Genomic DNA, 24786 nt, shown 5'->3' on the forward strand with positions numbered 1-24786 from the left:
TGCCCAAGACCATGGGAACCCACCTTTTGCAACAGTGTGACCTGAACGTGAGACTTGGAATCAAAGGAGATCATTTTGGAGCTTTAAAATTTGTCCCACTGGATTTTGGACTTGCATGGGCCCTGTAACCCCTTTGTTTTGGCCATTTTTTTTCCCATTTGGAATGGCTGTATTTACTCAATACCTGCACCCCCACTGTATCTAGGAAGTAACTAGCTTGATTTTGATTTTACAGGCTCATAGGTGGAAGGAACTTGCCTTGTCTCAGATGAGACTTTGGACTACTGGGTTAATGGTGAAATGAGTTAAGACTTTGGGGGACTGTTGGGAAGGCATGATTGCTTTTGAAATGTGAGAACATGGTCAGGCATGGTGGCTCGTGCCTGTAATCCCAGCACTTTGGGAGGCCGAGGCAAGCAGATCACCTGAGGTCAGGAGTTCGAGACCAGCCTGGCCAACATGGTGAAACCCCATCTCTACAAAAAATACAAAAATTAACTGGGCGTGCTGGTGTACACCTGTAGTTCCAGCTACTCAGGAGGCTGAGGCAATAGAATCTCCTGAACCTGGGAGGTGGAGATTGCAGTGAACCGAGACCACACCACTGCACTCTAGCCTGGGTGACAAGAGTGAGACTCCATCTCAAAAAAAAAAAAGAAATGTGAGGACATGAGATTTGGAGGAGCCAGGGGCAGAATGATATGGTTTGGCTGTGTCCCTACCCAAATCTTAACTTGAATTGTGTCTCCCAGAATTCCCACTTGTTGTGGGAGGAACCCAAGGGGAGGTCACTGAATCATGGGGGCCAGTCTTCCCTGTGCTATTCTCGTAATAGTGAATACGTTTCATGAGATCTGATGGGTTCATCAGGCATTTCCGCTTTTGCTTCTTCCTCATTTTCTCTTGCTGCTATGTAAGGAGTGCCTTTCACCTCCTGCCATGATTCTGGGGCCTCCTCAGCTGAGGATGGAACTGTAAGTCCAACTAAACCTCTTTTTCTTCCCAGTCCTGGATATGTCTTTATCAGCAGCATGAAAACTAATATAGGAGGGGTTTTAGAAAATGGTTTTTCAAGACATTGTGTTTACCAGGGGACATGGGGCCAGGAAAAGTAGGAGAGCAGCATCCTCTAAATATCAGAATATTGGGGGTATCATTGATGCTCACCAGGAATTATTGACTGGTCAGTTATCAAACAGAGATGTTACTCATACTGCGAGTCATCCATGATGGATGTGTCAGAGACTGACTTGTGCAAAGTGATGAGACTGGCCATGTCTCCCCAGGTTCCAGGAAAAGAGCATTTCTGGGGCTTGACTGCCCTCACTGAATTGGACCCTTTTGATTCTCCTGATTAAAGACACAAAGTCTCTATTTCTTCTCAATCAGCTTGAAAACTTCTCTGATGATGGCTAATCTTGGGTCTTCTGGAGGGAGCCCAAGTGCCACAGGCACAGATCACTGTCATCTGAGTCTCTGCAGACTGGATGACAATGATCTACATGACCTGGATGACAACGATCTGTGCCTGTGATACTAATTTTCACAGCTGTCCTCCATGACAGGTAGTATGAGGATGTGGTTATGTGGAGTCATGGCAGTGATCCTCCCCCCCTAGGTTCCAGGGGCACCTATTTAGTCATTTGTGTCAGGTCCTACCGACACTGAACCTCTGACTCCCACCCAGTTGCAGCCTCGTAGTATGCAGGCTCAATTTCACCTTAGATTTGAGGATGAAACCTGGCTTTGGGTGGGGGCATTTCTCAGGCTCTAACTGAAGCCCTGAGGGCCTCAGAATGGAGCCTTCTTTGCTGCTGGTGAATCCTAGGGGTTGTTGGCCAATGCTTGGGGACCATCTCCGGTATCTGCCACCCTGAGTGGTTCCTGGTCACTTCCCCCACTTCTCCTGCCAACAGGGACCAGAGACTGAACCCTGAACTTAAGCCTAGGGCCTGAGGTCCAGCGACCTGCTGGCGGGCCACCTGGAACATCTGCTGGATTGAGTCACTATGTCTGACCTGCCCCAGGTGCCTTGGGCTCCTCAAAGGTGTTGCTCTCTTGCTCTGACTAGGAACTACCATTAATAGTTCTCTTCTTGTAACGTTGGATACCTTCCAGAAATAGCTGCCGTCCCCTCAGGGAGTAAGCCCAACTCCTGGAGCTGGTGCTCAAAGTCAGCCTGGCCCCAGAACTGCCAGCAGGTGAGGTGGAATAGCATATAGACGTGGAATGGATGGTGGAGGCCCCCAAACCCAAAGCGACTTCAAACCAGAATGGCTATAGCAAAATCAGGCATCATTCATACATATGTCATAGGACAACAGGCATAAACTGGGACATTGCCGGGCTAGCTTGGACCCACAGTTACTTATGAGCTATGAGGCAAGGCTGATCACCCATGCTAGCATGCACATGTGAGCCTAATTCCTAAACAAGATTAAGGCCCTATAATGCAGCATCACGGAATATACATCCCAGTGTCAATGGACACAACAAGGTGGCTAAAAGTTGGGTGGCAAAGGAAAGCAGCCACATAGACAAGAGGCCAATAGACATGCAGCAGTCCCCCCAATCCTTGAGAGATACATTCCAGGACCCCTAGTAAATGCCTGAAAGCATGGATAGTACCAAACCTGTATATGCTATGATTTTTACATGCACACCTATGATAAAGTTTAATTGATAAGTTAGACCCTAAGAGATTAACAATAACTCCTACTAAAATAGAACAGTTAAAACAATATATTGTAATAAAAGTTAGGTGGAGGGGTGGGGAAAGATGGCCAAACAGAAGGGTCTACTGATTGTCTTCCCCATAGGAACACCAAATTTAACAACTACCTACACAAAAAAAGCATCTTCAAAATAGCCAAAGACCAGGTAAGCACTCATAGTACCTGATTTTAACTTCATATTGCTGAAAGAGGCACTGGAGAAGTAGGAAAGACAGTTTTGAATTGCTGACACAACCCCTCCCCATCCCTGGCAGCAGCTACATGGCAGAGAGAGAGGCTCTATGCATTTGGGAGAGGGAGAGTGCAGTGATTGTCAGACTTTGCATTGAACTCAGTGCTTTCCCATCATAGTGGAAAGCAAAACCAGGTTGAACTCAGCTGAAGCTCACTCATGTAGGGAGCATGTAGACCTGCCCTAGCCAAAGGGGAGTCACCCATCCCAGTGGCTGCATCCTGCGTTTTGGCAAGCCTGTCCACTGTGGGCTCTGGAATTCTAAATAAACTTGAAAGGCAACGTAGGCCGCAAGGACTGCAACTCCCAGGCAAGCCTTAGTGCTGAGCTGGGCTCAGAGCCAGTGGATTTAGAGGGTATGCAACCTACTGAGGCACCAGCTGGGGCAGCTAAGGGAGTGCTTGTGACACCCCTCCCCCAATCCCAAGTGGCGCAGTGCATGGCTCCAAAAAAGACCCCTTTCTTCCACCTGAGGAGAGAAGAGGGAAGAGTAAAAAGGACTTCGTTTAACATCTTGGATACCAGTTTAGCCACAGTAGGATAGGGTACCAGTCAGTGTCATGAGGCCCCCCCATTCCAGGCCCTAGCTCCCAGATTACATTTCTAGATACATCCTGGGCCAGAAGAGAACCTACTTCCTTGAAGGGAAGGACCCAGTCCTGGCAGGACCCATCACCTGCTGACTGAAGAGCCCTTGGGCCCTGAATAACCAGCCGTGATACCCAGGTAGTAGGCTGTGGGCCTTGGGTGACACTCTGAGACATGCTGGCTTCAGGAGAGACTCAGCACATTCTCAGATGTGGTGGTCACAGTGAGGGACTCCTTCTGCTTGAGAAAAGCAGAGGGAAACGTAAAGAGGACTTTGTCTTGCACCTTATGTACTAGCTCAGCAATGAGGAGGCAGAGCACTAAGGGGCTCTTGGGGTCCCTGATTCCAGGCCTTGGCTCTTGGATGGCATTTCTATACCTGTCCTGGGGCACAGGGGAGCCCACTGCCCTGAAGAGTGAGTCCCAGGCCTAACTGAAGAGTCCTTGGACCTTAAGTGAACAGTTGCAGTAGCCTGGCAGTACTCCCCATGGACCTGGTGGTGGTGGCCAAAGCGTGAGACTCCTCTGCCTGTGGAAGAGGGAGGGAAGAGTGGGAAGGACTGTGTCTCATGGTTTGAGTGCCAGCTCAGCCACAGTACAATAGAACATCAGGTAGATTTTGAAGGTGTTTTACTCTTGTCCTGGCTCCCAGACAACATCTCTGGACCTGCCTGGGGCCTGTGGGAACTTTCTGCCCTAAAGGGAAGAACAGAAACCTGGCTGGCTTCACCACCTGCTGATTGTAGATTCCCTAGGGGCCTTCGGCAACTATAGGCAGTAGTCTGGCAGTAGTTACAGCAGGTCTTGGGCAAGACCCAGTGCTGTGCTGGCTTTAGGTTTCACCCAGTGCAGTCCCAGTGGTGGTGGCCACAGGGGTACTTATGTCACCCCATCTCCAGCTCCAGGTGGCTCAGCAGAGAGAGAGACTCCATTTGTTTGGGAGAAAGCAGGGAAGAGACCAAGAGTCTCTGCGAAAATCTAGAGAATTCTCCTGGATCTTATCCAAGATCACCAACGCAGTACCTCTCTGAGTCAGAAAGAACCACAATGTTACTGGGCTTGGGTTGCCCCCTAATGCAGATATGGCTTAGGTCACAACACCCAAGCCCTTTCAAATACCTGGAAAGCCTTCCCAAGAAGGAAAAGTACAAACAATCCCAGACTGTGAAGACTACAATAAATACCTAACTCTTCAATGCCGACACTGATGAACATCCACAGGCATCAAGGCTATCCAGGAAGATATGATTTCACAAAATGAACTAAATAAGGCACTAGTGACCAATCCTGGAGAAAGATATGTTACCTTTCAGACAGAGAATTTAAAATAGCTGCTTTGAGGAAACTCAAAGAAATTCAAGATAACACAGAGAAAGAATTCAGAATTCTATCATTTAATGAAGAGATTGAAGACAGTGTGGTGATTCCTCAAGGATCCAGAACTAGAATTGCCATTTGACCCAGCCATCCCATTACTGGGTATATACTCAAAGGATTATAAATCATGCCACTATAAGACACATGCACACATATGTTTACTGCGGCACAATTCACAATAATGAAGACTTAGAACCAACCCAAATGTCCATCAGTGATAGACTGGATTAAGAAAATGTGGCAAATATATATCATGGAATACTATGCAGCCATATAAAAGGATGAGTTCATGCCCTTTGCAGGGACATGGATGAAGCTGGAAACCATCATTCTCAGCAAACTATCACAAGGACAGAAAACCAACCACCGCACTCACAGGTGGGAATTGAACAATGAGATCACTTGGCCACAGGGCAGGGAACATCACACACTAGGGCTTGTTGCGGTGGTCAGAGGGCTGGGAGGGATAATATTTGGAGAAATACCTAATATAAATGATGAGTTGATGGGTGCAGCAAACTAACATGGCACTTGTACACCTATGTATCAAACCTGCACATTGTGCACATATACCCTAGAACTTAAAGTATAATAAAAAATAATAATAATAGGCTAGGCGCGATGGCTTACGCCTGTAATCCCAGCACTTTGGGAGGCTGAGGCGGGCGGATCATGGGGTCAGGAGATCGAAACCATCCTGGCTAACATGGTGAAATCCTGTCTCTACTAAAAAATATACAAAAAAATTAGCCGGGCGCGGTGGCAGGTGCCTGTAGTCCCAGCTACTCGGGAGGCTGAGGCAGGAGAATAGCATGAACCTGGGAGGCGGAGCTTGCAGTGAGCCGAGATCGTGCCACTGCACGCCAGCCTGGGTGACAGAGCAAGACTCCATCTCAAAAATAAATAAATAAATAATAATAATTTTTAAAAAGAGACTGAAATAATTTTAAAGAATCAAGCAGAAATTCTGGATTCAAAAATACAATTGACATTCTGAGAAATGAGTCAGAATCTTTTATCAGCAGAATTTATCAAGCAGAAGAAAGAATTAGTGAGCTTGAAGACAGCCTGTTTGAAAATGCACAGAGGAGACAAAAGAAAAAAGAATAAAGAATGAAACATGGCTACAAGATCTAGAAAATAACCTCAAAAGGGCAAATTTAAGAGTTATTGGCCTTAAAGATGAGGTAGAGAAAAAGACAGGGGTAGAAAGTTTATTCAAAGAAATAATAACAGAGAACTTCCCAAACCTAGAGAAAGATACCAAAATTCAAGTACAAGAAGGTCATAGAACACTAAGCAGATTTAACCCAAAGAAGACTACTTTAAGGCATTTAATAACTAAACTCCCAAAGGTCAAGGATCCTAAGAAAGGATACTAAAAGCAGCAAGAGAAAAGAAACAAACAACTTACAATGGAGCTCCATTTGTCTGGCAGCAGACTTTTCAGTGGAAATGTTACAGGCCAGGAGAGAGTGGCATGACATATTTAAAGGGTTGAAGGAGAAAACCTTTTACCCTAGAATAGTATATCTTGTGAAAATATCCTTCAAAATGAAGAAATAAAGACTTTCCTAGACAAACAAAAGCGGAGGAATTTCATCAACACCAGACCTCTCCTACATGAAATGCTAAAGCCAGTACTTCAATCAGAAAGAAAAGGTGTTAGTATAAAACTCACTGGTAATAGTACAGAGAAAACCAGAATATTACAATACTGTTACTAAGGTGTGTAAGCTACTACTATCTCAAGTAGAAAGACTAAAAGACAAATCCATAAAAAATAATAGCTACAGGTCAGCGTGGTGGCTTACGCCTATAATCCCAGCACTTTGGGAGGCCAAGGCAGGCAGATCACTTGAGGTCAGGAGTTCGAGATCAGCCTGGCCAACATAGTAAAACCCTCATCTCTACTAAAAGTACAAAAATTAACTGGGTGTGGTGGCATGTGCCTGTAGTCCCAGCTACTTGGGAGGCTGAGGCAGGAGAACTGCTTGAACTCAGGAGAAGGAGGTTGCAGTCAGCCAAGACATGCCACTGCACTGCAGCCTGGGTGACACAGCGTGACTCCTTCTCAAATAATAATAATAATAATAATAATAGCTACAACAACTTTTCAAGATATAGTACAATAAGATATAAATAGAAATAACAAAAAGTTAAAATGTGGGGGGGATGAAGTTAAGGTGTAGAGTTTTATTAGTTTTCTCTTTGCTTGTTTGTTTCTTTGTTTATGCAAACAGTGTGAAGTTGTTATCAGCTTAAAATAATGAGTTATAAGATAGTATTTGCAAGCCTCATGGTAAACTCAAATCAAAAAACACATAATGGGTACACAAAAAATAAAAAAACATGAAATTTAATCATACCACGAGAGAAAATCACCTTCAGTAAAAGGAAGACAAGAAGGAAGGAAAGAAGAATAAGAAGACCACAAAACAACCAGAGAACAACAAAATGGCAGGAGTAAGTCCTTACTTATCAATAATAACATTGAATGTAAATGGACTAAACTCTCCAATCAAAAGACATAGAGTTATTGGATGGATAAAAAAACAAGACCTCATGATCAGAAGCACATTCCACTTATAAAGACACACATAGACTGAAAGTAAAGGAATGAAAAAAAGATGTTACATGCAAATGGAAATCAAAAAAGAACAGGAGTAGTTATACTTAGACAAAATAGATTTTGAAACAAAAACTCTAGAAAGAGACAAGGAAGGTCACTATATAATAAAGAAGTCAATTCAGCAAGAAGATATAACAACTGTAAATATATATATACCCAACACTGGAACAGCCAGACATATAAAGCAAATATTATTAGAGCTAAAGAGAGAGAAAGACCCCAATAAAATAATAGCTGGAGACAGCAACACCCCGCTTTCAGCATTGGATAGATCTTCCAGACAGAAAATCAACAAACATCAGACTTAATCTGTATTATAGACCAAATGGACCTAATAGATATTTACAGAACATTTCATCCAATGGCTGCAAAATACACATTCTTTTCCTTAGCACATGGATCATTTTCAAAGCTAGATCATATGTTAGGTCACAAAACAAGTCTTAAAACATTAAAAAAAAAAAAAAAAAAACCCTGAAATAACAGCAATCATCTTCTCTGACCACAATGGAATAAAACTATAAATCAAAGAGGAATTTTGGAAACTATATAAATTTCATGGAAATTAAACAACATGCTCCTGAATGACCAGTGGGTCAATGAAGAAATTAAGAAGGAAATTTAAAAAAATTCTTGAAGCAAAAGACAATGGAAACACAACATACCAAAACCTATGGGATACAGTGAAAGCAGTACTAAGAGGAAAATTTATAGCTGTTAAGTGTCTACATCGAAAAGAAGAAAAACTTCAGCCCAGGCATGGTGGCTTATGCCCGTAATCCCAGCACTTTGAGAGGCCAAGGAAGGTAGATCACTTGAGGTCAGAAGTTCAAGACCAGCCTGGTCAACACTGTGAAACCCTGTCTCTACTAAAAATACAAAAATTACCCAGACATGGTGGTGCATGTCTGTAATTCCAGCTACTCAGGAGGCTGAGGCAGGAGAATTGCTTGAACTCGGGAGGCAGAGATTGCAGTGAACTGAGATCACACCACTGCACTCCAGCCTGGGGCAACAGAGTGAGACTTCATCTCAAAAAACAAAAAAGAGAGAAGAAGAAGGAGAAAAACTTCAAATAAACAACCCAATGATGCAACTTAAAGAACTAGAGGCCGGGCGCGGTGGCTCAAGCCTGTAATCCCAGCACTTTGGGAGGCCGAGACAGGCGGATCACGAGGTCAGGAGATCGAGACCATCCTGGCTAACATGGTGAAACTCCGTCTCTACTAAAAAATACAAAAAACTAGCCGGGCAAGGTGGCGGGCGCCTGTAGTCCCAGCTACTCGGGAGGCTGAGGCAGGAGAATGGCGTAAACCCGGGAGGCGGAGCTTGCAGTGAGCTGAGATCCGGCCACTGCACTCCAGCCTGGGCGACAGAGCGAGACTCCGTCTCAAAAAAAAAAAAAAAAAAAAAAAGAACTAGAAAAGCAAGAGCAAACCAAACACAAAAATTAGTGGAAGAAAAGAAATAATAAAGATAAGATCAGAAATAAATAAAATGGAAACAAGGAAAATAATACAAGAGATCAATAAAAACAAAAGCTGTTTTTTAAAAAAGTGAAACAAATTTGACAAGCCTTTAGCCAGACTAAGAAAAAAAGAGAGAAGACCCAATTAAATAAAACCAGAGATGAAAAAGGAGACAACTGATATTGCAAAAATTCAAAGGATCATTAGTCCCTATTATGAGCAACTATATGTCAATAAATTGGGAAATCTAGAAGAAATGGATAAATTCCTAGACACATACAACCTACCAAGACCGAGCCATGAAGAAATCCAAAACCTGAACAGACCAGTAACAAGTAACGAGATTGAAACTATAATAAAAAGTCTCCCAGAAAAGAAAAGCCTGGGACCCAAGAGCTTCACTGTCATATTCTACCAAACATTTAAAGAACGTACCAATCCTACTCAAACTTTTCTGAAAAATAGAGGAGGAAGGAATATTTGTAAACTCATTCTATGATGCCAGTATTACTCTGATACCAAAACCAAAGACACATCAAAAAAAGAAAACTACAGGCCAATACCACTGAAGAATATTGGTGTAAAAATCCTCAATACTAGCAAATTGAATTCAACAACACATTAAAAAGATCATTCATCATGACCAAGTGGGATTTATCTCTTGGATGCAAGGATGGTTCAACATATGCAAATCAATCAATGTGATACATCCTATCAACAGAATGAAGTACAAAAACCCTATGGCCATTTCAACTGATACTGGAAAAGCATTTGATAAAATTCAACATCCCTTCATGATAAAAACCCTCAAAAAACTGGGTATAGAAGGAATATGCTTTAACATAGTAAAAGCCATATATGACAGACTCATACCTAGTATCATACTGAATGGGGAAAAACTGAACCTTTCCTCTAAAATCAGGAACACGACAAGAACGCCCACTTTCACCACTATTATTCAATATAGTACTGGAATCCTGGCTAGAGCAATCAGAAAAGAGAAAGAAATAAAGGTCATCCAAATTGGAAAGGAAGAAGTCAAACTGTCCTTGTTTGCAGATCATATGATCTTATATTTGGAAAAACCTAATGACTCCACCAAAAAATTATTAGAACTGATAAACTCAGTAAGGTTGCAGGATACAAAAATCAACATACCAAAATCAGTAGCATTTCTATATGCCAACAGTGGACAGCCTGAAAAAGAAACTAAGAAAGTAATTCCATTTAAAATAGTCACGAACTAAACAAAGAAATAAAAGATTTCTACAATGAAAACTATAAAACACTGATGCAAAAAAACTGAAGATGACATCAAAAAATGGAAAGCTATTCCATGTTCATGGATTGGAAGAATAAATACTATTAAAATGTCCATACTACCCAAAGCAATCTACAGATTTAATGCAATCCCTATCAAAATACCAATGGCAATCTTCACAGAAATAGAAAAAACATTCCTAAAGTTTATATGGAACCATAAAAGCCCTAGAATAGCCAAAGTTATCATAAATAAAAATAACAAAACTAGAGGAATCACTTTACCTGACTTCAAATTATACAACAGAGCTATAGTAACCAAAACAGCATGGTACTGGCATAAAAACAGACATGTAGGCCAGTGAAACACAATACAGAGCCCCAAAATAAATCTATACATCTACAATGAACCTATTTATGACAAAGGTGCCAAGAACATACACTGGGGAAAGAACAATCTTTTCAATAAATGGTGCTGGGAAAACTGGATATCCATATACAGAAGGACCCCTATCTCTCACCATATACAAAAATAAAATCAAAATGGATTAAAGACTTAAATCTCAGGCCACAAACTATTAACTACTAATAGAAAACATTAGGGGAAACTCTCCAGGACAGTGGAGTGGGCAAAGATTTCTTGAGTAATACCCTACAAGCACATGCAACCAAAACAAAAATGGACAAATCAGATCACATCAAGTTAAAAAGCTTCTGCACAGCAAAGGAAACAATCAACAAAGTAAAGAGACAACCCACAGACTGGGAGAAAATATTTGCAAACTACCCATTCGATAAAGGATTAATGACCAGAATATATAAGGAGTTCAAACAACTCTATAGGAAAAAAAATCTAATAATCTGATTGAATGAGCTTTCAAACTCATTCTTCTCAAAAAAAGAAACATAAATGGCAAATAAGTGTATGAAAAGGTGCCCAACATCACTGATAGAGAAATGCAAATTAAAACTACAAGGTGGTGGCCGGGCGCGGTGGCTCAAGCCTGTAATCCCAGCACTTTGGGAGGCCGAGACGGGCGGATCACGAGGTCAGGAGATCGAGACCATCCTGGCTAACACGGTGAAACCCCGTCTCTACTAAAAATACAAAAACTAGCCGGGCGAGGTGGCGGGCGCCTGTAGTCCCAGCTACTCCGGAGGCTGAGGCAGGAGAATGGCGTAAACCCCGGAGGCGGAGCTTGCAGTGAGCTGAGATCCGGCCACTGCACTCCAGCCTGGGCGACAGAGCGAGACTCTGCCTCAAAAAACAAAACAAAACAAAACAAAAAAACAAAAAACAAAACAAAACAAAAAAAAAACTACAAGGTGGTATCATCTCACCCAGTTAAAACGGCTTTTGTCCAAAAGACAGGCAACAACAAATGCTGGTGAAGATGTGGAGAAAAAGAAACCCTCATAACTGTTGGTGGGAATGTCAATTAGCACAACCACAGTTTGGGGGTTCCTCAAAAAAATAAAGATAGAGCTACTACACAATCCAGCAATTACACTCCTAAGTATATACCTGAACGAACAGAAATCAGTATAATAAAGAGATATGTGCACTCCCATGTTTAGGGCAGCACCTTTCATAATAGCCAAGATTTGGAAGCAACCTAAGTGTCAATCAACAACAGATAAATGGATGAAGAAAGTGTGGTACATACATGTAATGGGGTATTAGTCAGCCATAAAAAGAGAATGAGATCCTGTCATTTGCAACAACATGAATGAAACTGGAGATCATTATGTTAAGTGAAATAAGCCAGGCACAGAAAGGCAAACTTCATATATTCTACTTTATCAGCTAAATTTTAAAACAATTAAACCCATGGAAATAGAGAGCAGATAGTCACCAGAGGCTGGGAAGGGTAGTGTGGAGTGGGAAGGGCTAATGGATACACAAAAATAGTAAGAATGAATAAGACCTAGTAGTTGATAGCATTCAGGGTGATTATAGTCAAACATAATTTAATTATATATTTTTAAATAACTAAAAGAGCACAATTGAATTGTTTGTAACACCAAAGATAAATGCATAAGATGATGGACACCCCATTTAGCTTGATGTGATTATTGCGTGCCTGTATCAAAATATCTCACATAACCCATAAATATACATATCAACTATACCTACAAAAATTTAAAATTAAAAAGAGTTATGTGAATGTGGTCCCTCTCTCTCTCTGCCTCAAAATATCTTAATATTTTTGGACTGCGGTTGACCATGGGTAACTGAAACCACAGAAAGGGGAAACCCTAGATAAGGAGGATTTCTGTATTTAACTTTTGCTTTGAAACAACCTTGCTCAAGACATCACCCTCAGGTTCACTAGGCAGAAAAAGTCATTAAATCACCAGGTGTCTTGAAGGTACTTCCTTTTCCCTCAAACTGACTGTGGGATCACAGGGCCAGATCTAGGGCCAGCTCAGGAGGGCACATGATAATGGAGTACCAAGCCAGGTGCACATGCAGTGGGGTGCTGGCAATGGTGCTGTGGGTTATTGTACCACAATGAGATGAAGCACATATCAACACAGGTAAAGCAGTCAGGAAGGTGTGGCAGCTGCCGAAGCTACTCCGTGCCCGGAAGCTGAGGAGGTCAGGTCCTTTAAGCAAGGCATTTTCTGTCTTACAAGTCCACATCTGTATCCCCAGCATTTGGTACAGAGACTGACAGTTACCAAGTGTTCAATAACCGTTTGTTCATTAATGGAAGAAATATAGGATCAGCTTGATATGGTGAGTGATGAAATACAAGGCATGCCCATGATGACCATCTCCCTTTTACCAACATGGAGGTGAGGGCTGAGGAAGGTGGGTCACACAGCCAGCCAGGGGTGGGGGCATAGAGGAAATCCAAGCTCCTTGGCTTCCAGCCTTACCTCCAGTGTCAGTGGGAATCAACTGGACAGCCTGAGCATTCCTGCCTGCCATCCACCCCACCTCACCACCTTCGGGAATGTGGTCCTCTCCAACCTACCCTGTCCCCACAACCCATCTGTCATAGCTAGCAGGGTGGACCTGGGAGTTCTGCCATGCTTTTCCCTGCTCTCTGCAGCCCCAGCCTGTCTCTCCTCTGAGCTTCTTCTTGAGCAGGTGTTGTTAGACTGGTTGCCTTCATCTGCCACGTGTTCTCTTCCTGAAGTCTCTCCTGTGTGTGTCTTCCTCAGTAGAATAGGAGTATCTTCTATGTCTTTGTTTCCTGCCCACACAAACTTGCCCAGTTTGGGATGTGCAACTGAGGTCTACCAGGTTCGATATCCAAATACCTCTCTTCAGATACTAGTTCCCCCACTTGCTGTGTGACTGGACAGAGCTGTTTGAGCAGAGGCGTGAGTTTGGGATACTGTACGGGGTGGAAGAGATGGGTTTGGTGGGATGTTGTCCCAGGGAAGGGACACCACATCACTGGGAAAGCAGGGCACAAGCAAACTGAAATGATGAGCCCGTGCTATGCAGTGATAGGGCTGGCTGTGACAACCTTTCCATGAGCAAATCTGTGTGGACAGCTGCCGGATCTCCAGGTGGAGCCACTATGTATCCTTCCAATCAGAAGACCAAATCAAACCATCCCACCAACCTACACAGGGTAGACAGAAACCTATCCCCCACCCCACTGCCACCACCAATGAATGGTAAGCTATGAGGTCTTGCTAGGAACCATTGTTACCTATTTTCTTCTTGACTTCTTTTCCAGTAGAGAGGCAAAAGCTCAGACAGGCTGTGGAAGAGTGGTAGATCAGCTGGTAAGGCGAGTTCACCCCAATGGCAGACATGTTTGCGAGGGACTCTGGAGTGGGAGAGAGAGATTCTTCTTTAACCTGTTTACTTTTAATTTTATTAGCCAAAAATGTAACATGGATTTCTCATTCTAATAGTACCGTGGGTCAGATACTGTAAAGTGACGCATTGTTACAAAACACCTAGATCTTGGAAGAAGGAGATTTTGCAATGCACCGGCAGAGCAATTAGGGGAAATCTTTATAGTTTCCCTCTGCAGTGCCTCTCCTCCCCAACCCTCTCAAGATGCGGACCGGAACAAGGAACAGCAAGCAAGCACAAAACGTGATATTACTCCAAGGGCAAAGGCAGGTATCGGTGCTACACCAGGTTGAGAGGATAAGCCTTGGGCCAGTAAGAAGGAAATTAAGAATCATCTATTCCCCCTTACCTAAGCCACAGAAATCAGATGCTTCTTCAATAATATATCAGTCTCTTGCAGAATCACACCATCTTGTGTAGAATCACTTGATGTCTGACCACTTAAGAATTAAAATGTAGCACCCTTATGGCTAGTGGAAAATCTTGCTCATTCTTACACAAACCTCACCAAATCGTTTGTTTATTCTTCCCCCAAATATAGTCGTTTCACTGGTTAGGCATGAAACCATTGTTAGAAAATGTTAGGTGATTTACTCACCACAGCTCACTCAAATTCAAAAAGAAAATGGCAAACTGGACCTCCTAAGCAGACAAAGACTACAGAGATGCCACAATGGATGATAAAACACAAAAGTAATCACCTCTGCAAGTGATCCAGAAGCTGAAATTAAAACAACTTTCAGGACCTTCTAACTTGGTAGAAATGAAAAGAACTAACAATGGCCAGTAATGGTAAAGAAGGAATAAAACCCATCAACCCTGTTGGTGTAGAGAGAATCCAAATTAAGTGTGATTTCCGAAGAAGAGCTATATATATACTGAGACCTCTGCTCCAATAATCCCTCCCCTGGAAGTTAACCAAATATAACAGAAATAAGAAGTCACGTGCATAAAGTTGCCCATTACAATGCATATTATACAAATAACAAAAAGCCTGGAAACCTAAACATTTAGGTAAATGTGGAACATGAACATTACAAGGAGTCTATGCCCACTCAAACTGACAATTATTTAAAGTATACAGCCATGTTGGAAAACAGTTGTACCCTGTTAAGTAAAAGAAACTAAGAAACAGAAAAACTGCAATACCCTAAAAATATATATACATACATGAGCACAGGAACCACAGAGGAAACTGCCAAGGTGAAAAATAGCTCTTATATAAAGATGGCAGGATTGTTTCCTCTTTTTTGCATTTTTATTAATAATATTGTCATCAACTAAAAATAAAGGAGCAGTCTGGTTTTCTTCAGTGACAAGCCAGGGCTAGTAGGTATCAGGACAGAAGGGAAGACTACTTAGCACAGGAGATATTCCAGATACACAGATACAGCTTTTTTTTTTTTTTTTTTTTTGACAGTCTCACTCTGTCATCCAGGCTGGAGTGCAGTGGCACAATCTCGGCTCACTGCAACCTCTGCTTCCCAGGTTCAAGCGATTCTCCTGCCTCAGCTTCCCGAGTAGCTGGGACTACAGATGTGTGCCACCATGGCTGGCTAATTTTTTAATATATTTTTAGTGGAGACAGGGTTTCACCATGTTGGCCTGGCTGGTCTTGAACTCCTGGCCTCAAACAATCCTCCTGCCTCAGCCTCCCAAAATGCTGGGATTACAGTCGTGAGCCACCACACTTGGCCTGGTAACAACTTAAAAAGAAGTTAACTCTTTTAACTTTTAACCAGCTTTTGTCTACCTCACATAAGAGGATGGTCCCAGAAAACATAATTTATGCAAGAAAAATCACCAGAGTTTGAATCTTCTTTTTTATGTCCCAGGAGCACTATCTAAGTAAAGTCCTTTGAGGATGAATGAGTGTTTTTCCAAAAGAAATGGATCACTCTGTTTTTGTTTTGCTACTTAGATTTTTGTCTTTAAACTCTAGGGTTATTTAAAGAGAGGAGCATCTGCATCAGCAAGTGCCAACAAGGCAGGGAGGCTTGCTAGGGAGTGTGATGGAGAGGGGCACTCTCAGCAATCGGCTGCTGCAGCAGGACAGCAAGATGCAGAGATCACCCAAAAGGCTCCCTGCACCCCTCCCAGCTCAGCTAACTCACTTCCCATTCTTCTCCATTAGATGAATCACAACCCACATGGGATGCCAGAAGCCACTGTGCCTCCCTCATCCTGAAAGAATGCTGAAACACTTTATGAAAAGGAGGTTAGTGGTGAGGACCATTTTCCTTTTAAAGGTGAGGAGACATGATATTTAGTTAGGAGTGGCTCAGGCAGGTATGAGGCCCATGGGTTGGGCTGGAGCTACTTTGACATCTGTCATGGGGCTCTCATGCACATGCAACAGGCTACTTAGCAGCTGTGCCCCCAAATGAGGGAGATCTCTAAGCCCCAAAACAGAATGCAAGGTGCAGAGCTCTGTCTGGTGATCACCACCTGCACAAATAATTACAGCACAACTAGAGGACCTGTGGCCTCAGAGTCTAGCTGATCTAAACAAAACAGGCACAGTGTAACTTCCCCTAAAACAGAGATCTTCATTTCATGGTAAACACTGGGGGGAAGAGTGTTTTATTACAACTTTGTATTAGAAAAGGAAGCCAAAATTTATCAAAATAACATTTTGTCTTGTATTTTAAAAAATTAGTTGGTACTTACACATTAAGTCTTACAAAGCAAGTAAAAATGACTGCTGGGTGTTCTGAGACAGTATGGCTTCTTTCTTCCTGAATGATTGTATCATGGCAATAAAACATAAGGCCCTTCATCTTTTCCTTTTGCAAAATTATTGAAGAGCTTTACTGCTTTTTATTTTTTCTCCATGGAGTCATGGTCCTGTGTTCAGTTTTCCCTTCTGCGGCAGGCAGCTAGCGCTGCTCTGCCCTATCAGGCATCAGGGGCATTGGAGGGACATTCTGCAGCTCTCCAGCATCACTTTCATTGACTTCATGAAATCTTACCTTTTTTCCCCCAAGATCTGCAATTTTTCTATGTAATTTATTTGCACTGTATGTGTGTATTACCAGATGTTTAATCTCTGACCATCAAGGGAGCCTGACAAAGACACTGACTCAGTGGACAGGGAGAGAGGCTAAATGGGGACTGACTCTACAGGTAAGGGCAAATTGTTGGGAGACAGAATTTTTTTATGCTTCCTATAAAACCTCACATCAGTGAGTACTTTTAGGCATTCAAAATGAACACCTGTGTATTCACCAAGCTTAAGACATAAAACATTGCAGAGCAAAAACCAAATAACTTCATTTAAAAATGCATTAAGGACCCAAATAGACATTTCTCAAAAGAAGAGACACAAATGGCCAATAGTTATATGAAAAAAATGCTCAATGTCAGTAATCATCAGAAAAATGCAAATCAAGACCACAATGAGATACCACGTTACATCTGTTAGAATGGCTATTACCAAAATGACAAAAGCTAACAAGTGCTGGCAAGAGTGTGGAGAAAAGGAAACCCTTGTATGCAGCTGGTGGGAATGGAGATTGGTGCTGCTGTCATGGAAAACAGTATGGAGTTCCTCCGAAATTTAAAAATGGAACTACCATATGATCCAGCAATTCACTTCTAGGTATTTATCCAAATAAAAGAAATCAGTATTTCAAAGAGATATCTGCACTCCTATGCTCATTACAGTATTATTCACAATAGCCAAGATATGGAAACAACCTAAGTGTTCATCAAAGGATAAATGGATAAAGAAAATATCACACACACACAGACACAGACACACACACACACACACACACACACACACGAACAGGATTCAGCTATTAAAAAAGGAAACCCTGGGCTGGGCACGGTGGCTCATGCCTGTAATCCCAGCACTTTGGGAGGCCAAGGCAGACAGATCATGAGGTCAAGAGATTGAGACCATCCTGGCCAACATGGTGAAACCCCGTCTCTACTAAAAATACAAAAATTAGCCGGGCGTGGTGGTGCATGCCTGTAGTCTCAGCTACTCAGGAGCCTGAGGCAGGAGAATCACTTGAACCTGGGAGGTGGAGGCTGCAGTGAGCCAAGATCATGCCACTGCACTCCAGCCTGGCAACAGAGCGAGATTCCATCTCAAAAAAAAAAAACCAAAAAGTTAATCCTGCCATTTGCTACAACATGAGTGAACCTAGAATATATTATATGCTGAATGAAAAAAAAAAAGCCAGAAAAAAAAAAGACAAATCGTGTATGATCTCACATATATGAGGAATCTAATAAAGTCAAACTCAAACTCACAGAAGCAGAGAGGGAATGGTGGTTGACAGGGACTGGAGGGTGGCAGCTGGGGAGTGGGAAGATATTAGTCAAAGGGTACCAACTTTCACTTATAAGAGGAATGAGTTCTGGAGAACTAATATACAGCATGGTGACTGCAGTTAATATCACTGTATTGCACACTCAAAATTTGCTTGGGGAGTAGATTTTGTGTTCTCAACACACACACACACACACAGAGAGACAGAGTTCACTGGGTGAGAAAAAAGCAACAAAAAGAACATTACAGACTCAATTGCTTGCTGTCTTCCAGATCCTGTTCCCCTTCTCTCTTCCCAGAGATCACTTCCTCAAATTTCCCCCTTCATGTTTTTATACTTGTACTTTGTGTAATATACCTATGATATATTACTACTTTACATGCTTTTAAACTTTGAAAAATAATATCCTCCCATAGCTTCCTCTTTTTTTCCTTAATACTATCATTGGAGATTTCTCTCTGTGAATATCTATGCTTTAGTGCCTCACTCATTTTCATGATTCATTATGTCCCACTGTCTAAATGGACCTTAATTTATATCTTTTTCTCTTGTTGATAAACATTCAGATTAATTTTTGCCATTCCAAAGAATTCTGCAATAAACATTTCTTTTTTTATTTTTAATTTAAAGACAGAGTCTCACTATGTTGCCCAAGCTGGTCTTGAACTCCTGGAGTCAAGGGATCCTACCACCTTGGCCTCCCAAAGTGCTGGGATTACAGGTATAAGCCACCATGCCTGCCTGCAATAAACATTCTTATATGACTTCTTGAATATGTGTGTGAGCTTCCTTTGGGCTGTGTGACTCAAGTGCAGCCTGTGGACTGCCACTGACCCACACAGGCCATGACCAGGCAAGCACAAAAACTGAAGGTGAGCACTGAGAGGCCTGTGCAGCAACTTGACACTGCTGTGACATTTATTGTGTGTTTAAAAGGGTCGGTCTACAACAGATTGGACATTTTAAACATGAGTCTTTCACTGCACATAGCTTGAGAGCACAGCTCTAGGGAACAACCTCTAAGAGGAGCTGCTGGGTTGTGAGGTGTAGCCATTGCCCACTCAGCAGATACCACCAAACCACTCTCCACGGGAACTGCACCAATTCATCCACTCACCTGTAGCATTTGAAACCTGTTGCTCCACATCCACCTCAATTCTTAGAAATGTCAAACCTTCAAACTGGGGGTTTTGCCTTTCCATTGCATTCCTCCTGATATTGTTTGCACTTCTCACCTAAGGGCTGAAGCTCAAGTACCCACCTTTCCACAACTGTCCGCTGCTGTAGCCACTTCTCCCAGCTGTGCCGATCAGGCAGTTGAAGGCCATCTCTTTGGCATTGAGGTGGAGGAGCTGGCTGGCCTCCACAAAGCGCCTGGTGATGTCCAAGGGGTTGGCACCCACTAAAGCAATGATAGAAAGCAACACATGTCCCTCTTAGCACTGGGCTAATGCTTCCAGTAAAGGACCTCTGTAAATAGCCCAGGAAAGAAGGGTAGAGTAGAGTGCTATTCCTAGGGTATGCAGGGGTGAGGGGGCTACTGTGAAAGGCTCTCAAGCTCTCAGGACCTTTCAGCTGTTGCTTTGCTCTCCTCCCTTTGCCTATCTCTCTTCCTACCCATAGGCCTGGGTACCGATGCTATTGGTTTCTGAAATGATGCAGCATCCAGAAGTCTCGATCACTGGTGCTGCTCTAGGTCCTGGCCTTTATCCTGGGATGGCACCCTCACTTTGGAAGGACCCTGGTTCTTTTTTTTTTTTTTTGAGATGGAGTCTCACTCTATTGCCCAGGCTGGTGTGCAGTGGCATGATCCCGGCTCACTGCAACCTCGGCCTCCTGGGTTTAAGCAATTCTCCTGCCTCGGCCTCCCAAGTAGCTGGGACTACAGGTGTGCACCACCACGCCTAGCTAATTTTTTTATTTTTAGTAGAGTCAGGGTTTCACCATATTGGCTGGGCTGGTCTCGAATGCCTGACCTTGTGATCCTCCTGCCTCGGGATCCCAAATGCTGGGATTACAGGGGTGAGCCACTACGCCTGGCCTGGGACCCTGGTTCTTATGACTCCCCCTCATTCTGGCTCTACTGGGCTCTGTCTGGCTACTTCCCAATCGGCCCTCCTGATTTGAAAACTTCACATGCCACCTGGACATGGGTGCTGTCTCCCCACCTCAGCATCATTCTCACAAATACTACCCCTCAGTGCCTCTGACCTCACACCATTCCTATTCCTAACCTTCAAATCTGGACTCTGCAAAGGTGGGGCAATGGCAGGAAAAATGGGAGAACAGGGAGGAGTGAGAAGATGATTCCAGGAGCCACAGAGGGAAGGCGTCCAATTCCTACAGCATACTCACGGTTGCCACCTGTTCCCAGCATGTGCCTCTGAGATGCCTGTCTGTAGTGGGTGTGGTGGGCACATACACAAACATCTGGGCCTTACCCGACATAGACTCCACCATGGCCTTCATCTTCAGTTTGAGGAGCTCCGTCAGCAGGTGGATGGACTGCTGCTGAAACCTGTTCAGGGTCTCCTGCTGGGCGCGCACCTGACGGGCCATGGTGGGAGAGGGGGTGGAACGCTTGGCAGTGGTTGCCAGCAGCAGTGGATGTAGTGGTGCTGGTGGTGGTGGAGGTAGTGGCTTCTTCAGTGTGGGGACCTGCACAAAGGTGGGTTCCATGAGCACCACCAGGGGGGCTCCAAAGCTGACCTCCAGGCCCAAGATGTCGGACGGGGTAGGCACTGAAGGGTCACTGATGAGTTCTTCCCAAGTGAACTCAAAGATGTTTCTGATGCCCTTTGGTATAGAAATGCCTGCATTCTGGCAGATCATGAGGAGTTTGGAGACGCGGGCCAGTAGCTTGGGGGCCATGGCTGTGTATTGCTGGTATAATTCTAGGTTACTCTTGATGTAACTCATGAGAGGGACCTTCAGCTATAAAGAGAGCTCTCTGAGAGGTGACTGAGAGCAAAAGTTCTTCCCTATGGTGAAGGCTTGGAGATGGACAGAATGGATGTGCTGAAATGACCCTTACAGGTCATTGAGCCAGTGGTTCCTATCCGGAAAGGACAAGAAAAGAGTTAGTCACTCTCCCCATAATAGGGCAAGGGGATGTCCCCCTCCCTTACCTACCCAGAGACACCATCAGAGAGACCAATGTTAGTGAGTCACTTTGGGAAGGGTCTGGTGATAAGTATGGTTCCAGGAAAGCTTCAAGGACAGTCACACAAACTGGGTATAGGACCCTGGGGGGGCTGGAGGAATGGAAAGGCTGGGGAAGAGAGAAAGGTCCCATTGCACCTTTTGTAGTTAGAGATCCGAGGGTGGAAGATCTGCTTGTGATCAATCAACAAGAACCTGCAAGAACAAAAAGATGTTTCACTGGTTCTCTTTGGAAGCGAGGGATGCAGAAGCTCCTGGCTGCAATGCCCAGATAGGCTTGGAATTATCCAACACGTACATCTGAAGGCAGACAGGAAAGAATGAGAACAATGCATTTTCTAAGCTCAATCACTAATATAATTTGCCAGATTTCATCAAATCCAAGACATTCATGATCAAAGGATGCACCATCTTATAAGAAAAAAGTGAATGTAATCTGCCATTGACTGTAAGACATACCACAGTTTCAGAGACGTTAAAGTTGGAAAATACGTGCCTGAAAATCAATGGACTATAATAAATATTTTTCCACTTTAATACTATAGTAGTGTTTACCCTGACATATTTCTACATTGTGTTTTATTTTTACCTTCTTAACTTATATGAAAAATAGACCACTGGTTGAAGAGAGGAAGCATAAAGAACAATTTAATGAGCAAAAAAAAAAAAAAAAAAAAAAGGCTAGAAAAACCTGTAAATACATTGGCAGAGTTTTGTAACCAGATACCGAAAGTTTCATTTTTCTGATCAAAATGAACCTGACAGCAGTCTTTAGTGATATATCAAATTAAAACTAGTCACATCTTATGCTACGCAAAAATGATTTGTTTCTTGTAATTCCCAAGGGACTTTATGAGCCCGTGAGCCTTCGTGAAAGACTCAAGAATCCAGAGCACACAGCAAAGGTCAACCCGAGGGAGACTCAGAGGAGGAGGGGTGGGGAGGTCTGTCCCCTTTGCTGATGGCCATCTTCAGCATCTTGATGCAGTTACTGAGTTGTTTCTGTTGTACAACTCCAACGACCCTAACCAGCCCACTTACCAGGAAGGGCTGCTGGCCCGAGGCTTCTGACCACACTTGTCAGTGAGTGTAGCTGTCCAACCATCTCTTCGACCACCTTTTATCCTGACAACCACTCCAGCCAACACACCTATGTCTTCTTTTCCACTAGACAATGCTCCCTTTCCCTTTTCAAACTCTGTCCCCCCCGGAGCCACCCCAAGTTCGCCATTCCAGGACAGCCTGCCTGGTGCCCACCTTCCGTGTTTACAGGGTAGGCTCATGGCCATGAACTCGTGTGTCAACCCAGTGGTGAGAAGACTATCATCTTTCTTGTTTTTCTGAGGAATCAGAGCTCTTGGTCAGGAGTCACCATCTGCAGACTCCTGGCATGGAGGCCATTCCAAACACCACACTACTTTTTCATGGTCTCTGACCTGCCTCTGTCCATCTATCAGTAACAAAATCTCCAAGGAACATGAGCCTACCCTTCTAGCATGCTGCTGTTTTGCAGATACTAGAGCAAACCCTTCTAGCATGCTGCTGTTTTGCAGATACAGTGGCTTCCTATGCCTATTTGTTAACACCCTGACATCTCCATTCCTCAGCTTTGCAGACTGGGAAAAAGAGGCTTTGTTTTTGAAATTATAAGTCCACAGGACAAAGAAACCACTCAGAATTCCAGTCATCTGGGCAACCAGCCAGAAGGATCCGACCCTGACTGTGCAGGGCAGAGTTTTTCTTTTTTTAAAGTCAGGACTCAAATGAGAAGGAGATAATACAAATCTTGAAATATCAACTGGTTTGGGAAATTTGTCCCCCCGCCTCCTGCCACCAGTTCCTTTGTTTTTGGAGGTTAATTCTGAAGATGTATCTTACAGATAAAAGCTGAATTTTCGAACAGCTTTATTGAGATAGAATTCACATACAATCCACCCTTTTTAACGTGTGTACAATGGTTTTTAGTATATTCAGAGTTGTACAACCATTACTATCTAATTTTAGAACATTTTATTGCCCCCACACAAAACCCATCATCAGTCAGTCCGTTTCCCCTCACCCTCAGGCAACCATTCATCTAATTTCTGTCTCTATGGATTTGCCTGTTCTGGACATTTCATAAGAATAGGATCATCGACTATGTGGTTTTTTTGTGACTGTCTTCTTTCACTTGCTGTAATGTTTTTGAAATTCATCCATGTTATATAGCATGTATCAGTACTTCCTTCCTTTTAATGGCAGAATAATAGTCCCCTGTATGGATATACCACAATTTGTTGATCTACTCATTTGTTAATGGGCATTTTGGTTATTTTTATTTTTTGGCTTTTATGAATAGTGCTATGAATATGCATACATAAGCTTTTGTGTGGGTGTATGTTTTCATTCTTTCGCATATGTATACCTAAAAGTGGGATTCCTGGGTCATAGGGTAAGTCAGTGTTTAACTTTGTGAAGGCCTGCCAGACTGCTGCATCATTTCACAGTCCCACCAGTGGCTTTATAAGAATTCCAATTTCTCTCTTTGCCAGCACTTGTTATTGTCTTTTTGACTCTAGTGCTATCTTCGTAGATGTGAAATTATGTCTCATTGTGGTTCTGATTTGTATTTCCCTAATGACTAATTTGTATTTCCCTAAGCATCTTTTCGTATGCTTATCCACCATTTTATATCTTTTTCTGAGAAATGTGTATTCAGATCTAAAATCTGTTTTAAAAAGCAATGTCATTTTAAATTAAATGTGGAGATAACCTATGTTTATTCCGTATATTTACATCTCTTCAAAACTCAGCTAGAGGTGACCATGTGACTACATCCTGACCTGAGATACAGATGAAGCTCCTGTGTAAAGGACCCTGAGAAATCTGTTTGAAGGAGGCTGCCTTCAGGGAAAAGAACATTTTTTTTTTTTTTTTTACGAGCTGACCTCTCTAGTCCTTCTTGCCTGAAATGGATAAGATGACTGCAGCTCCAGCAACCGTTTTGAGCCACAAGGTTACCCTGAAGAGGGAAACCTTGCATTAAAAATGGCCAAGTTGCGCAGCAGAACCTGGGCTCCTGACATTGTGGCACCCATGCCAGCACTTAACCATCCACCTCCAAGCTTTTCCCACATGCAAATAAACCTCTAATGCCTTTAAGCCACTTTATTCAGCTCTCTATTCTGGCCATTGAAAGTGATTCCCGAATGACCCCCAGCCATGTTAGATCATCACTCCTTC

The 24786-nt window shown here is 43.1% G+C and overlaps 1 protein-coding gene across 2 annotated transcripts in view; it reads right to left on the reverse strand.

Annotated features, from left to right (window-relative positions):
• Positions 1–21870, reverse strand: part of C2H3orf20 (chromosome 2 C3orf20 homolog) — a 93316-nt gene extending 71446 nt beyond the window's left edge. The window contains exons 1-4 of one of the 2 annotated variants that reach the window (XM_023216164.2): positions 21703–21870; positions 20844–21457; positions 19664–19804; positions 13968–14087 (exon numbers count right to left, since the gene is read on the reverse strand). In XM_023216164.2, coding sequence (XP_023071932.2) covers positions 13968–14087; positions 19664–19804; positions 20844–21321 — 739 coding nt within the window. In that variant the 5' untranslated portion in view covers positions 21322–21457; positions 21703–21870. Of the gene's footprint in view, positions 1–13967; positions 14088–19663; positions 19805–20843; positions 21551–21702 lie in introns of those variants that run through there. The other variant, XM_023216174.3, reaches the window with a different exon arrangement.
• Between the last annotated feature and the right edge of the window lie 2916 nt (positions 21871–24786).

This window comes from Piliocolobus tephrosceles, chromosome 2, assembly GCF_002776525.5.
Source record: "Piliocolobus tephrosceles isolate RC106 chromosome 2, ASM277652v3, whole genome shotgun sequence".
Classification (NCBI taxonomy): Eukaryota; Metazoa; Chordata; class Mammalia; order Primates; family Cercopithecidae; genus Piliocolobus; species Piliocolobus tephrosceles.